The following is a 14,865-nucleotide window of genomic DNA, read 5'->3' on the forward strand; positions in this document are numbered from 1 at the left end:
TCAACCTCTTGTCTTAGAGCATAGCCCTGGAAATGGAGAGGCTAAGTGACTTGTGCTGGATCACACAGCAGGGACATCAAAAATGATACTGGACAAAAATTTTATAAAAAAGTGATACTGGAACCCAGGCCTTAATAATTGTGAGGTTGGCCTTCTATTCACTATGTCAAGGTCCAGATCAACAAAGAATAAAGTTTTCCCAACTTCCAACAAAAATGTGAACTTTCATGATTAGAGGCCCTTGAGTTTTAATTAAGAATCGACAGTGAGGAATTCTATCAGGAAACTTTTAATATATGTAAATTTCACCATGAATACATATGCCTTTGTGGCCTTACAATTTGATCACTATTATGGTACTTGGAGATAACTTCATAGGGAATTTAATCACAATCTAATACAGCATCACTCTTACATCAGAAACATTCCTGTCTGGAAATGAAATTCAAAGAGCTGATTTGTTTATTATGAAAGTATCTTAAAGGGGTTGGAGCCAAAATGACAGTATAGGCCTGGACCCAGCCAAACTCTCCCAACATTCTCATCCAAATTTAAAATAGTGCCTCAGATTAAATTTTGGAGCAGCAAAGCCAACAAAAGATCAGATACAGACATTTAAACAGCCTAAGAAAACTTAGGAGATCTATAGGAGAGTAACACTCAGGTGGACACAAGCTGAGAATGTAGCAGGAGCATCAGCCACTGGTCTTAGAGGGAGCTGCACCAGCAGCAGCAGTTTCTGGAGCTCTCAAACAAGAGACAGGGGATCAGAAAACTGGTCAGAAGGAGATTAAAGGGGACCCTGTGCTGATATTGGTGGAAACTGATGTTGATTAGCTATTGTTCCAGAGTGAAAAAGAGCTCTCAGAATCAATCAAAGGAGAGCACAAGCACTGGTCATAGTTCCAGGACCAAGAGGAATATTAGTACTTGCAGCCACAGGAGAGCATGGGACTCGATCACCGTTGTAAGGCTGAAAAGAGAACTAGAACTTGTGGCAGTAGGGAAGCAGAGGTTCTTCATAGGTAAAGACTCCAGCATAGACCAGGAGAGCAGTGACTATACCTCTTGCAGAATAACTGCACCATGAAAGTACTGACCCCAAGAAGCAGTTTAGAAAACATCAGCACAAAAAAAGCCTGAAGTACCTCCCCATGCCCAGGTAAGTGAAATCCAACTTTAACATAAAGTTCAAACTCAAGAAATAGATGGGAAAAATGAGCAAACAACAACAATAACAAAAGAATTGACCATAAAAAATTATTATGATGGCAGGGAAGATCATAACATAAACTTAGAAGATAACAATGTGAAAACAGCTACAAACAAAGTCTCAAAGAAAAATGATAATTGAACTCAAAATCATCAAGAATTCCTGAAAGAGTTAAAGAAAGAGATAAGAGTGATAGAGAAAAAGTTGTAGAAATAAATGAGACCAGTACAAGAAAATTATGAAAAGAGAATAGCTTGGTAAAAGAGGCACAAAATAATACTGAAAAAATAACATTTAAGAAAAAAGAGTTGGTCTGTTAAAAGAGGTACAAAACTTCACTGAAGAAAACAGTTCCTTAAAAAGCTGAATTAACCAAAAGGGGGAAAGAGGTACAAAAACTCACTGTAGAAAATAATTCCTTAAAAATTAGAATTGGGCAGGTGGAAGCTAATGACTACATGAGACATCAAAGAGCAACAAAACAAAGGCTGAAGGATGGAAAATAGAACAAAATGTGAACTATCTCACTGGAAAAACAACTGACCTGGAAAACAGATCCAGGAGAGATCATTTAAGAATTATTGGACCACCTGAAAGCCACAATCAAAGAAAGATCCTAGACATCGTGTTTCAAGGAATTATCAAGGGAAGCTTCTCCAATATCTTATATCCAGAGTGTAAAGTGAAAACTCCAAAGAATATTATAGCTAAATTCCAGAGGTTCAAGGAAAAAATATTTCAAGCTTCCAGAAAGAATCAATTGAAACATGGAATCACAGACTTAGTAGCTTCTTTGTTAAAGGAGCAGAATTATATAAATAATGACATTCTGGAAGGCAAAGGAGTTAGTATTACACACAAGAATAACATACTCAGCAAAATGGCATAATCATTCCGAGTAATACATTGATAGCTAATGAAATAGTGGACTTCAAAGTATTCCTGATGAAAAGACCAGAAATCTATAGAAATTTGACATTCAAACAGAAGACTCAAGAGAAACATAAAAAAAGAATCATGAAAAGAGTAATCATAAGGGGCTTCATAAAGTATATGAAAAGATGATACATGTAACTCTAAGAACTTTTTTGTTATTAAGGCAGTTATAAGACTACATAGACAGAGGGCACAAGTTTGAGTTAATTATCATGGATTGACAATCTTCAAAAATATAAAAAATGTGGATGAAAAAGAAAGGTGAAAGGGGAGGTGGAATGGGGAAATTTTCCTCCCATGAAAGAAGTGCATGTGGAAAAGCTTTTATAGTGGAGAAGGAAATAGAGGTAGTGGTGAGCAATGCTTGAACTTCATTCTTATCCAAATTGATTCAGAAAAGGAATTTATGTACACACTAAGTTGGGGATAGAAATCTACATTACCAAATAGGAAAATAGGAGGAAAAAGGATAAGAGATATGGTATGGGGGAAGTAATAAAAGTGAAGGTGGATTAAGGGAGGCAGTGGTCAGAAGCAAAACAGACTTTTGAAGAGAGACAGGAAAAAAAGAAAGAGAAGCAACAGAAGAAAATTTAATAGTGGGAAATACACAGTTAGTAATCGTAACTGTGAGTATGAATGGGATGAGGTGGCCCATAAAATGGAAGAAGCAGAATGGATTAGAAACCAGATTGCAACAATATTTCTATACATGAAAGACATACTTAAAACAGAAAGACACACACACAGAGTTAAAATAAAAGACTAGAGCAGAATTCATTATGCTTCAGTTAGAGTAAAAAAACAAACAAAACAGGGGCAGATCTTATTTAAAAAGAGATACTACATTATGCTAAAAAGTATCACAGATAATGAAGTAATATCAAAAAAAGTTACAGAAAGTTTCTCTGATAAAGGTTGCATTTCTCAAATATATAGGTAACTAAGTCACATTTATAAAAATAAGAGCCATTCCCCAAACGACAAATGGTCAAGTGATGTAGTTTTCAGAAATCAAATCGATCTATAGTGATATGGGAAAAAATGCTCTAAACCATCATTGATAGAGAAAGTCAAGTTAAAACAACTACCATTTCACTTCTATCAGAAATGATAAATGCTGGAGGGGATAAAGGGAAAATAGGTACATTAAAAAAACTGTTGGTGGAATAGTGAACTGGTCCAACAATTTGGAACTGTGCCTAAAGAGTTAATAAAACTGCACATACCTTTTGACCCAGCAATATCACTAATTGGTCTGTATCCCAAAGAGATATTTTTAAAGGAAAGGGACCTATTTGTACAAATATATTTATAGCAGCTCTTTTCATGGTGGCAAAGAATTAGAAACTGAGGAGATGCCCATCAACTGGGGAATGAATGAACAAGTTGTGGCACGTGATTGTGATGGAGTACTATTCTGCTAGAAGAAATTACAAGGTAGTGGCAGAGGTGGGAGGATATTTTCAGAAAAATATGTCAAGACTTCTATGAACTTATGCAAAGTGATGTGAACCAGAACATCATTGTTCACAGTAACAGCAATGTTGTAATGATGACCAACCATGACTTAGCTACTCTGATCAATACATTGAAGCAGGACAATTCCAAAAAACTCATGATAAAAAAATGCCATCCACTTCCAGAGAGTGTACTGATGAACTCTGTTTGCAAATTGAAATATTATTTTCTCACTTTTTTGCTTCATTTTGCTATATGATTAATATGCAGTGTTTTACATGATTTCACATGTATAATTGATAACATTTTTTTACCTTCTTGTGGGTAGGATAGATGTGAAAGGGAGAGAATCTGGAATTCAAAACTTAAAAAGAAAAGAATGTTTAAAATGATAAATAATGAAGCTTTTTAAAGTGAAAAAAAGTGAATTTGAGAAAATAAACTTCCAAAAATAAAGAAACCAGAAATACTTGTGTAATTCCTAAACTATATCCTACTTTATGCTAATGTCAGGAAGATTTTATGTAGGCCGATTCACAGAATATTTTTTAAAATGTAAAGATAACTAAACAAATTATGGTATGTGACCATAGTAAAATACTGTTAGAATTTATGAAAGAGATGGTTTCAGAGAAACGTGGGAAGATTTGTATGAACTGATATATTTTGTTGTAAGCAGAAACAGAAGAATTATTACATATATACATCTGTGTGTGTGCGTGTGTATGTGTGTGTATGAACAACCTTGTAAGGACAAACTACTTTGAAAGACTAAGAACTAGGATAAACACAGTGATTCCAAAGGACCAATGCTGAAACATGCTAGGCACTTCCTGACAAACGATGGACTTGTGAGAAAATACAAGGCTTTTTTTTTACATTACCAGTGAAGGAATTTGTCTTGCATGACTATCCAAATTCGTTGGAAGAATGGTGATTTGTCATTTTTTTTCTATTAGAAGGATGTGGGAGGGAAATAAGATAAACTTTTGTTCATTAAAAAATTTTAATTTCGGCCAAGATGGCGGAGTGAAAGCAACGACTCACCTAAGCTCCTGGAAAAACTCCTTTGGATATTTCTGGGGGGAGAGTCTGACCAGACTTTGGAGGTGTAGAATCCAGTGGGAGACGGACTTTGACAGATTCGGAGCCCAGGCTGGACTGGAAGGTCCACGGGAGGGATCTGTTCCGCGGGGGTAAGAGCCCGGCGCACAGCGCAGCGCGGTCGGCGCGGCAGGGCGGAGGGGACCCGAGGGACCCGAGAGTGGCGGGCGAGACCAGCGGAGCAGGAGATAAGCCAGGCCGAGCCAACGATATCAGCGCAACAGCCTTTGAAATCTTCAGCCTAAAGACGGGACTTCAGTGGCTCACTACTTGAACATCCAGAAGCTGGGATGCCTGAGTGATCAGTAAGTGCTCTCCCCTCCCCCCCGATGACCGTGAGGGAACCATAAAATTCTTCCCCAGATTGATCCTGGATCAGTGGGAGCAGCAGAAAGGGGCGAGTGGTCTCGTAACACCAGAGGCTGGAGAGGTGGCAAAGGGGGATTCTTCCTACCGTGGTGGAGGCTATCTGGAGGGACAGACGACCCAGGGCAGAGAAAAATTCACACTGAGACCCAAGCAAGCCGCAGCCCGGGAGACGAGCCCCAGGAGGGGCGGGAACACGCGTTAGCTTCTAGGCGTGCCCCAGCCCTCCAGGGGAAAAGGGAAGACAATAGGGAAGCTGGGATCACCATCCCCCGGACCTTGCCTTTGCCTCAGGCCAGCTGAGGAGATAGCCTGAGACCAGACCACCCCTCCCACACACCTATCAAGCTAAACCCAGGGTTGATCTGGGAAACAACAACAACAAAAAAAAGCCTGCTTTTAGCCTAGACAAACATCAACTCAACTTAAAAGATCTGTATCTTCTGACTGAAAGAAGCAAAAGCTACAACACTCAGCCAACATCATGAATCGGAAAAAGCAGACGAAAAGTGAAAAAACCATAGAATCTTTCTATGGGGATAAGGACCAAAACACAAACACCAAAGAGGTCAGAGCTGAGACTGTACTTCCATCTGAAACCTCAGATGGGACTATGAATTTCTCGCAAGCACAACTAGATTACCTGGAACGTCTGAAGAAGGATATAAAAGAAAAACTGGCCAATGATTTTAAAACCATAAAAAAAGAATTCACTGATGAGAACATCAATCTGAAAAAGAAAATTGAAGAAATGGAAAAGGAAGTTCAAAAATTAACTGGAGAGAATAATTCCCTAAAAGGAAGAGTTAATCAAACGGAAAAGGAAACTCAAAACCTAATAGGGAAAATTGATCAGATGGAAAAGGAAACCCAAAACCTAACTGGGAAAATTGGTCGAATGGAAAAAGAAGCACAAAAATTAAATGGAGAAAATAGCTCCTTAAAGGGAAAAATTGGCCAGATGGAAAAGGAGATGCGAAAGCTAACTGAAGAAAACAATACGATCAAGATTAGAATTGGGCAAGTAGAAACTAATGACTCAATGAGGCAACAAGAGTCAGTCAAACAAAATCTAAAGAATGAAAAGATGGAAGAAAATCTAAAATATTTAATTGGAAAAACAACTGACCTGGAAAATAGATCCAGGAGAGAAAATCTAAGAATTATTGGCCTGCCAGAAACCCATGATGAAGAAAAGAGTCTGGACAATATCTTCCAGGAAATCATCAAGGAAAACTGCCCAGAAGTACTAGACTCAGAGGGCAAAATAGTCATCGAAAGAATCCACCGTTCCCCACCGGAAAGGGATCCCAAACTCAAAACCCCAAGAAATATAGTTGCCAAATTCCAGAGCTATCAAGTGAAGGAGAAAATACTACAAGCAGCCAGAAAGAAACAATTTAAATATCAAGGTCACACAGTCAGGATCACACAGGACCTTGCAGCTTCTACATTAAAAGATCGAAAGAATTGGAACCCAATATTCCGTAAGGCAAAGGAGTTGGGACTCCAACCGAGGATCAACTACCCAGCAAAGTTCAGCATAACATTTCAGGCAAGGAGAAAGTCATTCAACGAAATAAGGGATTTCCAGAGCTTCCTGACCAAAACACCAGAACTCAATAGACAATTTGATCTTCAAATGCAGGTCTCCAGAGAATCATAAAAAGGTAAACAGAGGGGAAAAAACAAAAACAAAAACTTGCAACTCAATTAGGGCAATCTGTTTACCTCCCTGTAAGGGAAGATGCTACCTGTTAATCTTGAGAACTGTGCAGCTATTATGATAAAAGGGATATATGTAGAGGGAACGGGCATAAAGTAAATGATGTCATGGCAAAAATATAATTTAAGTATGAGAAGGGAATGTAATAGGAGGTGTGGAAAGGGGGAAGCAGAAAATGGCAAATTATATCACAGGAAGAAGTACAAAACCATAGTAGAGGGAAGGAGGGGAGGGAGATGAGCATTGTTTGAGAGGTACTCTCATCTGATTTGTTCAAAGGAGGGAACAATAACCTTAAGCAGATAATCCTAACTAGCTCTATAGGTAGTAGGAGGGGAAGGGGGAAGAAAGGGGAGGGTGACTAAAAGGGAGGAAAGAAGCAATAAGAGTAAAGGGGACTAAAAGGGAGGGGGGCTAAAAGAAGGAGGGGAAGGCTGCAGGAGGAGGGGGAGAAAAGTGAATACTATTGAGGAGGGGAAGGGAGACGGGAGAGTTAAAAGCACAAATGGTGGGAAAGAGGGTGGAGGGAAATACACAGATTGTAATCACAACTGTGAATGTGAATGGGATGAACTCTCCCATAAAACGGAGACGGATAGCAGAATGGATTAAAAGCCATAATCCAACAATATGCTGCTTACAAGAAACACATTTGAAACGGGGGGATACACATAGGATAAAGGTCAAAGGATGGAGCAGAATATATTGTGCTTCAGCTCATGTAAGAAAGGCAGGAGTAGCAATCCTAATCTCAGACAAAGCAAAAGCAGAAATAGATCTAATCAAAAGGGATAAGGATGGAAACTATATCCTACTAAAAGGCACCATAGACAATGAAGCAATATCATTACTAAACATGTATGCTCCAAGTGGTATAGCATCCAGATTCTTAGAGGAGAGGTTGGGGGAGTTGAAGGAAGAAATTGATAGCAAAACTATACTAGTGGGGGACCTCAACCTCCCCCTCTCTGAACTAGATAAATCCAACCTTAAAATAAACAAGAAAGAGGTTAAGGAGGTAAATAAAACTCTGGATAAGGTAGATATGATAGATCTTTGGAGAAAATTAAATGGGAATAGAAAGGAATATACCTTTTTCTCAGCGGTACATGGAACATTTACAAAAATTGACCATGTACTAGGACATAAAAATCTCACAATCCAGTGCAGAAAGGTAGAGATAATCAATGCATCCTTTTCAGATCATAATGCATTAAAAATTACATGTAATAAAAGGCCATGGAAAGAGAAACCAAAAATCAATTGGAAACTAAATAATCTAATTCTAAAGAAGGATTGGGTTAAAGAAGAAATCATAGAAACAATCAACAACTTCATTCAAGAGAATGACAATAGTGAGACAACATACCAAAACTTATGGGACACTGCAAAAGCAGTTATTAGGGGAAGTTTTATATCTCTGAATGCTTACATAAATAAAATAGAGAAAGAGGAGATCAATGACTTAGGCTTGCAGTTGAAAAAGCTAGAAAAAGAACAAATTGAAAATCCCCAAGTAAATACCAAATTAGAAATACTGAAAACCAAAGGAGAGATTAATAAAATTGAAATAAAGAAAACTATTGAATTAATAAATAAAACCAATAGTTGGTTTTATGAAAAAACTAATAAAATTGATAAACCTTTGGTTAATCTGATCAAAAAAAAGAAAGAAGAAAACCAAATTACTAACATTAAAAATGAAAGGGGTGAACTCACCTCCAATGAGGAGGAAATTAAAACAATAATTAGAAACTACTTTGCCCAACTTTATGCCCACAAATTCGATAATCTAAACGAGATGGATGAATATTTTAAAAAATACAAATTGCCCAGATTAACAGAAGAGGAAGTTGAATACTTAAACAACCCCATCTCAGAAAAAGAAATTGAACAAGCCATCAATGAACTCCCTAGGAAAAAATCTCCAGGGCCAGATGGATTCACAAGTGAATTCTATCAAACATTTAAAGAACAGTTAATTCCAATACTACATACACTATTCTTGAAAATTGGGGAAGAAGGAGTCCTCCCAAATTCTTTCTATGATACAAATATGGTTTTGATACCCAAACCAGGAAGAGACAAAACAGAGAAAGAAAATTATAGACCAATTTCCCTAATGAATATAGATGCAAAAATTTTAAATAAGATTTTAGCAAAACGAATACAGCATCTAATCACGAGATTAATACATTATGATCAGGTAGGATTCATACCAGGACTACAGGGCTGGTTCAATATTAGGAAAACTATTAGCATTATCGACCACATCAACAACAAAGCTAACAAAAACCACATGATTATCTCAATAGATGCAGAAAAAGCTTTTGACAAAATACAACATCCATTCCTACTAAAAACATTGGAGAACGTAGGAATAAAGGGAACTTTCCATAAAATAATAAGCAGTATTTATCTAAAACCTTCAGCAAGCATTATATGCAATGGGGATAAGCTAGATGCATTCCCAATAAGATCAGGGGTGAAACAAGGTTGTCCATTATCACCACTATTATTCAATATGGTACTAGAAATGTTAGCTGTAGCAATTAGACAAGATAAAGATATTCAAGGAATTAGAATAGCCAAAGAAGAAACTAAGTTATCACTCTTTGCAGATGATATGATGATTTACCTAGAGAATCCCAGAGATTCAAGTAAAAAATTACTTGAATTAATAAACAACTTTGGCAAAGTTGCAGGGTACAAAATAAACCCACACAAATCCTCTGCATTCCTATATATTAGCAACAAAGTTCAACAGCAAGAGATAGAAAGAGAAATCCCATTTAAAGTTAGGGTAGACAGTGTAAAATACTTAGGAGTCTACCTGCCAAAACAAACCCAGGGACTATATGAACACAATTACAAGACACTTTTTGCACAAATAAAGTCAGATTTAAGTAAGTGGAAAAACATTAGTTGCTCATGGGTAGGCCGTGCTAATATAATAAAAATGACAATTCTACCCAAATTAATATACTTATTTAGTGCCATACCAATTAAACTATCAGACAATTACTTTCTAGAGCTGGATAAAATAATATCAAAATTCATTTGGAAAAACAAAAGGTCCAGAATATCAAAGGGACTAATGAAAAGAAATGCTTGGGAAGGTGGCCTAGCGCTACCAGACCTTAAACTGTACTATAAAGCAGCAATTATCAAAACCACTTGGTATTGGCTAAGAAACAGAGAGGTAGACAAGTGGAATAGACTTGGCACTCAAGATGCAGTAGGCAAGGAATATAGCAACCTTCTGTTTGATAAACCCAAGGACCCCAGCTTCTGGGATAAGAACTCATTGTTTGACAAAAATTGCTGGGAAAACTGGATAACAGTGTGGCGGAAATTAGGCATAGACCCATACCTGACACCGTACACAAGAATAAAGTCCAAATGGGTACATGATTTAGGTATAAAGATTGATACCATGAATAAACTGGAGAAGCAAGGAATAGTGTATTTATCAGATCTATGGAGAAGGGAAGAATTCTTTACTAAAGAAGAGATAGAATGCATTATGAAATGCAAAATGGATAACTTTGAGTACATTAAACTGAGAAGTTTTTGCACAACCAAACCCAATGCAACCAAAATCCGGAGGGATGTAGTAAATTGGGAAAAAATTTTTACAGCTAAGCTCGGGGATAAAGGCCTCATTTCTAGAATATATAGAGAACTGACCCAAATGTATAATCATACAAGTCATTCCCCAATTGATAAATGGTCAAAGGATATGAACAGGCAATTTTCAGAGGAAGAAATTAAAGCTATCTATAATCATATGAAAAAATGCTCTAAATCACTATTGGTTAGAGAGATGCAAATCAAAACAACTCTGAGGTACCACATCACACCTATAAGATTGGCAAACATGACAGAACAAGAAAATGATAAATGCTGGAGAGGATGTGGGAGAGTTGGAACACTAATTCATTGTTGGTGGAGCTGTGAGCGCATCCAACCATTCTGGAGAGCAATTTGGAACTATGCCCAAAGGGCTACAAAAATGTGCATACCCTTTGACCCAGCAATATCGCTACTAGGACTATATCCCCAAGAGATCATAAAAATGGGAAAGGGTCCCACATGTACAAAAATATTTATAGCAGCACTCTATGTAGTTGCCAAAAACTGGAAGTCAAGGGGATGTCCATCAATTGGGGAATGGCTGAATAAATTATGGTATATGAATGTAATGGAGTACTATTGTGCCATAAGAAATGATGAACAAGAAGACTTCAGAGAGGCCTGGAAGGACTTATATGACCTGATGCTGAGTGAAAGGAGCAGAACCAGGAGAACTTTATGCACAGCAACAACCACAGTGTGTGAGAGTTTTTTCTGGTAGACTTAGATTTTTGTAATAACACAAGAACTTCTGAAAAAAAAAAAAAATCCCAATGGTGGACCTCAAGGCAAAAAGCCTTCCACACTCAGAGAGAGAAATATGGAAGTCACTCACATAATGTAGCAGATCATGTTTGTGTATGTGTATCTGTTTGTGTATCATGTTCTGATTTGTTATACGGATTCTTTCATTTATCTTAGTCTGACTACACAGCATGACGATAGTGAAAATATACTCAATAGGAAAGTTTATGTAGAATCTATACAGAATTGTATGCAGTCGTGGGGAGGGAGGGAGGTAGTGGGGGGTGGGTGGGGAGGGATAAAATCGCAATTGTATGGCAGTGATTGTTAAACATTAAAAAAAAAAATTAATAAAAAAAAAAAATTTTAATTTCTAAAATATTGAAGAAACCTCTGAGATCTGAACAAGATTCCCTTCTAAAACATCCATGACAACTACTAACACATTCAAAGTAGTGCTAGATTTGGTTTAAACAAAAGTGAAACTGGTTTGTCTTCCTCCAAATTTTAGAGACTTGAAAAAATGACAACTTTTAATGAATGATAAGATAGTAACGTAGAACAAAGTCATAAGTATGGTCTCCCTAAAAGTCCATTGGGCCATTTCTTAAAACTGCAAATTTCAGTTTTCATCTTGTTCCTCTTGTAGGATGTTTTGAAGAATGAGAGCTAGTACAAGGAGGAGAGCCAAAAGATGTTGAATATAGTCAAACAATGCTGCTCAGACCAAGGCAGTACATAAAGATGAATAAATATGATCCATAAAAATAGTATCAGGAGTTTTAAAACTCAGAATCATCTATTTTTAATGCTAAAATAAAAACCTCCTTATCTTATAAGCTCTTAAAGCATGCTTCACCAAAGTCCACCTCTGATTCTCATCACAGTATGAGACATAACCTTGTGTTAGTGAAGGCTATCCCAGTTGAAGAAAGTATCTGCAAGGTTTTAGTAAGCAGAAAAGATTTTGAGTATGGGCCCATTGATGAGCTGTGGGTCTACTTTCCAAGAACCAGCCTAGATCTAGATAAATTTATAGGGTGTGGGCAGATCACCAGGTTGGCCAGAAGGCAATGAACCACAGCTCTTGAATACCATCAACCAAGTTTTAGAGAGTTTGTGACCAGTGTTTATGTAGAAAGAACCCACACTGACATAATCACTGATCCAAACATCACTGAAGTGTTACAACAGCAGAACTGATGAGTAAGGAAAGAATACAAAAGCAAAGAACCTAGCTACCAAACATAGGAATTCTTGCCTGGAAAACGTACAAATCAAAACTTTCCATCTTGTTTGGAGTTCTCTAAAACTGTGAGGAGCCTTCTTAGCATAATAATAATATAAGACCAAGAAGCCTGAGTAAATGCCACACATTTCCATTTTGCATGGATGATTCCCTTAGTTTTCAGATAATGAAACAATCGTATATCATAGGCTGAAAGCAATAACTAATTTCTTTTTTGCAAAAAGTGTTCATAAAGTATAATAAAAGCCCATAGATGTGCATGGCATTTCCAATACAATCATAATATGACCATTTGTGTGCACAGTACAGCCTTTACAAGAGTACAATCTGCTTGAAAATAGAATCAAATATATTCTAGTTGCAGATCTTGAATCCAAATAAAGATTTGTGAGTTTTTCTTATATGAAAATGATGTAATTTGTCGTGACTAAGTTATATCATAATCTGCCCAAATAAATTATAATGTGATATCCAAACATAGAACATGAGAGCTCTAAATATCTTGAAAATAATTTATGGCAAATTATTGAATTTTAAGGAATAACTTGAACTTTAAATGAAGTACCTGAGAATGGATAAAAAAAGATAAATGTACTAAATTCTGAAATCATATGTAAAGAGAATATCCTAACTTTTAAGAAAGATCAATTTTCATAACTATAGGATTTCATCCTGTACATAACACTGTCACAGCTCAATAACTGAAACAAAACAGCTCAAAATATAAAAGGTTGTCTGTTCCATTTGTCTTTGTATCAAAGGATCACATAGAGAGAGCTAGAAAGGATGGGAAAGGCCATACAAGCCTATCCCTTCATTTTGCAGATGAGGTGGAGGCTGAGAGAAGTTAAATGGCTGTTCAAAGTCATACTCAGGTGGAGTAATTAGTGAGAAGTTCATCTAGATCAAAGCTGGACAGAAGTCTTTCCTAGCCTCTTGAAGCAGAAATGTGATCTATCTTAGGGGTAAGGGAACCTGCAGCCTTGAGGTCACATGTGGCCTTCTAGGTCCTTGAGTGTGGTCTTTTGACTGAGTCTTAAGTTTTACAGAACAAATCCTTTTATTAAGGAGATTTGTTCTGTGAAGTTTGCATTTAGTGAAAGGGCCTCACTTGAGGGCCTAGAGGACCACATGTGACCTTGAGACCACACGTTCACCAGTTCTGTACCAAGTATGTCTACACATATAACAAAACATGATATTGACACCAAAATAAATGGCATAGTTTATTCCCATACTGACCTTCTGTTTCACGTAGAACTTTTTTTTAATAAACCTGAAAACATTTCTGAGAGATAATAACAATAAAAATGTCTACCTGTTTCTGCTGCTTCCACATCCTGATAGTAAAACATGAGGTGATGGAAACCACCAACAGTAAAAAACTGATCGATTCGTTCAATCTGGGTTAAAAAATAATAATGGTGATCCAAGTTGATAAATTAGTTTTGTATTAGCATCAACCTTATTCAATTCAGTTTAGATATCCAGAGTTATAGCTTATAGTCATCAGATGATAAGGTAGAAGGAAGCTTAAGAGATAATCTAGTATATCCCTCCTGCCTTCAGGCATGACCACATCAAACCTATCATTTAGAGCTGAAAATATGTTCTGTTTTTTAACCAAATTGTGAAAGAATAAAAATCTCATTATCCTGTCTATTTCCTTTCAATTTAGGGAAGGAGTATTTGCGATAAGTCCAACCTTCCCTGAATTTACTGACTTTTTTAAATGTGTATTTCATTTCAATGCCATTTTCCTTTTATTCTATGATAGAACTGAATTCTAAGACATTTAGGAATAAAGATAATATCTTCTAAACAAAAGCCTAATATGCAGTAGATTAATACTAAATAGTAAGAACCAATTTTTTAAAATGTCATCTGAATAGATGTGACTAAAATAATTCCATGATTTTTCCAAAAACCACCTGGAACTGTCTTGTTAGTTTGTTTACTTGATTATCAGAAACCCATAGGAAATCAAAGAAAGATGTTTAGTGACAGAAAAATATTTTCTGTCCTAAAGCTACTCTTTCTCTCTTGTCTTACCTTGTGGACCTGAACAATAAGGTCCTTCTCTTTAATATCCTGAATCTGGCATTCTTTGTTCTTGCCCTTGGCTTCTTGGCCCTTCCCAAATCTACAGAACCAGTGGTAAAGTCAGCATGCAATTCAGTTGGGAATTGAAGAATCTATGCCATTCCCTTTGAACATGAACAAACTAGACTTCCTTCATCCCCATTGAGTCTTTGCAGCTTTAAATTCACTCTCCAGCTACTGAGAGGTCACCCATCACAGAGGCAATATCACTAAAGGCGGATCTTTTCATTGGAATCTAGGCCTTCTTTGACACATGACTCTGAATACATTCAGATTTTAGCAAAGCAGCAGCCCTACAGTCAAAAGACTCCACCTTGGAATTGTGCC

General features: G+C 36.8%; 1 protein-coding gene across 4 annotated transcripts in view; it reads right to left on the reverse strand.

Moving 5' to 3' along the window:
* Positions 1–14,865, reverse strand: part of DNAH5 (dynein axonemal heavy chain 5) — a 420,121-nt gene that overhangs the window by 271,239 nt on the left and 134,017 nt on the right. For all 4 annotated transcript variants that reach the window (XR_011966270.1, XM_072605437.1, XM_072605436.1 and 1 more), the window contains exon 3: positions 13,754–13,838. Coding sequence is in view for 3 of the 4 variants with exons in the window: in XM_072605437.1 (XP_072461538.1) it covers positions 13,754–13,838 (85 nt within the window). In the remaining variant the exon portion in view is untranslated. The remainder of the gene's footprint in view (positions 1–13,753; positions 13,839–14,865) is intronic.

The sequence above is a fragment of the Notamacropus eugenii genome, chromosome 4 (assembly GCF_028372415.1).
Source record: "Notamacropus eugenii isolate mMacEug1 chromosome 4, mMacEug1.pri_v2, whole genome shotgun sequence".
NCBI classification, from domain to species: domain Eukaryota; kingdom Metazoa; phylum Chordata; class Mammalia; order Diprotodontia; family Macropodidae; genus Notamacropus; species Notamacropus eugenii.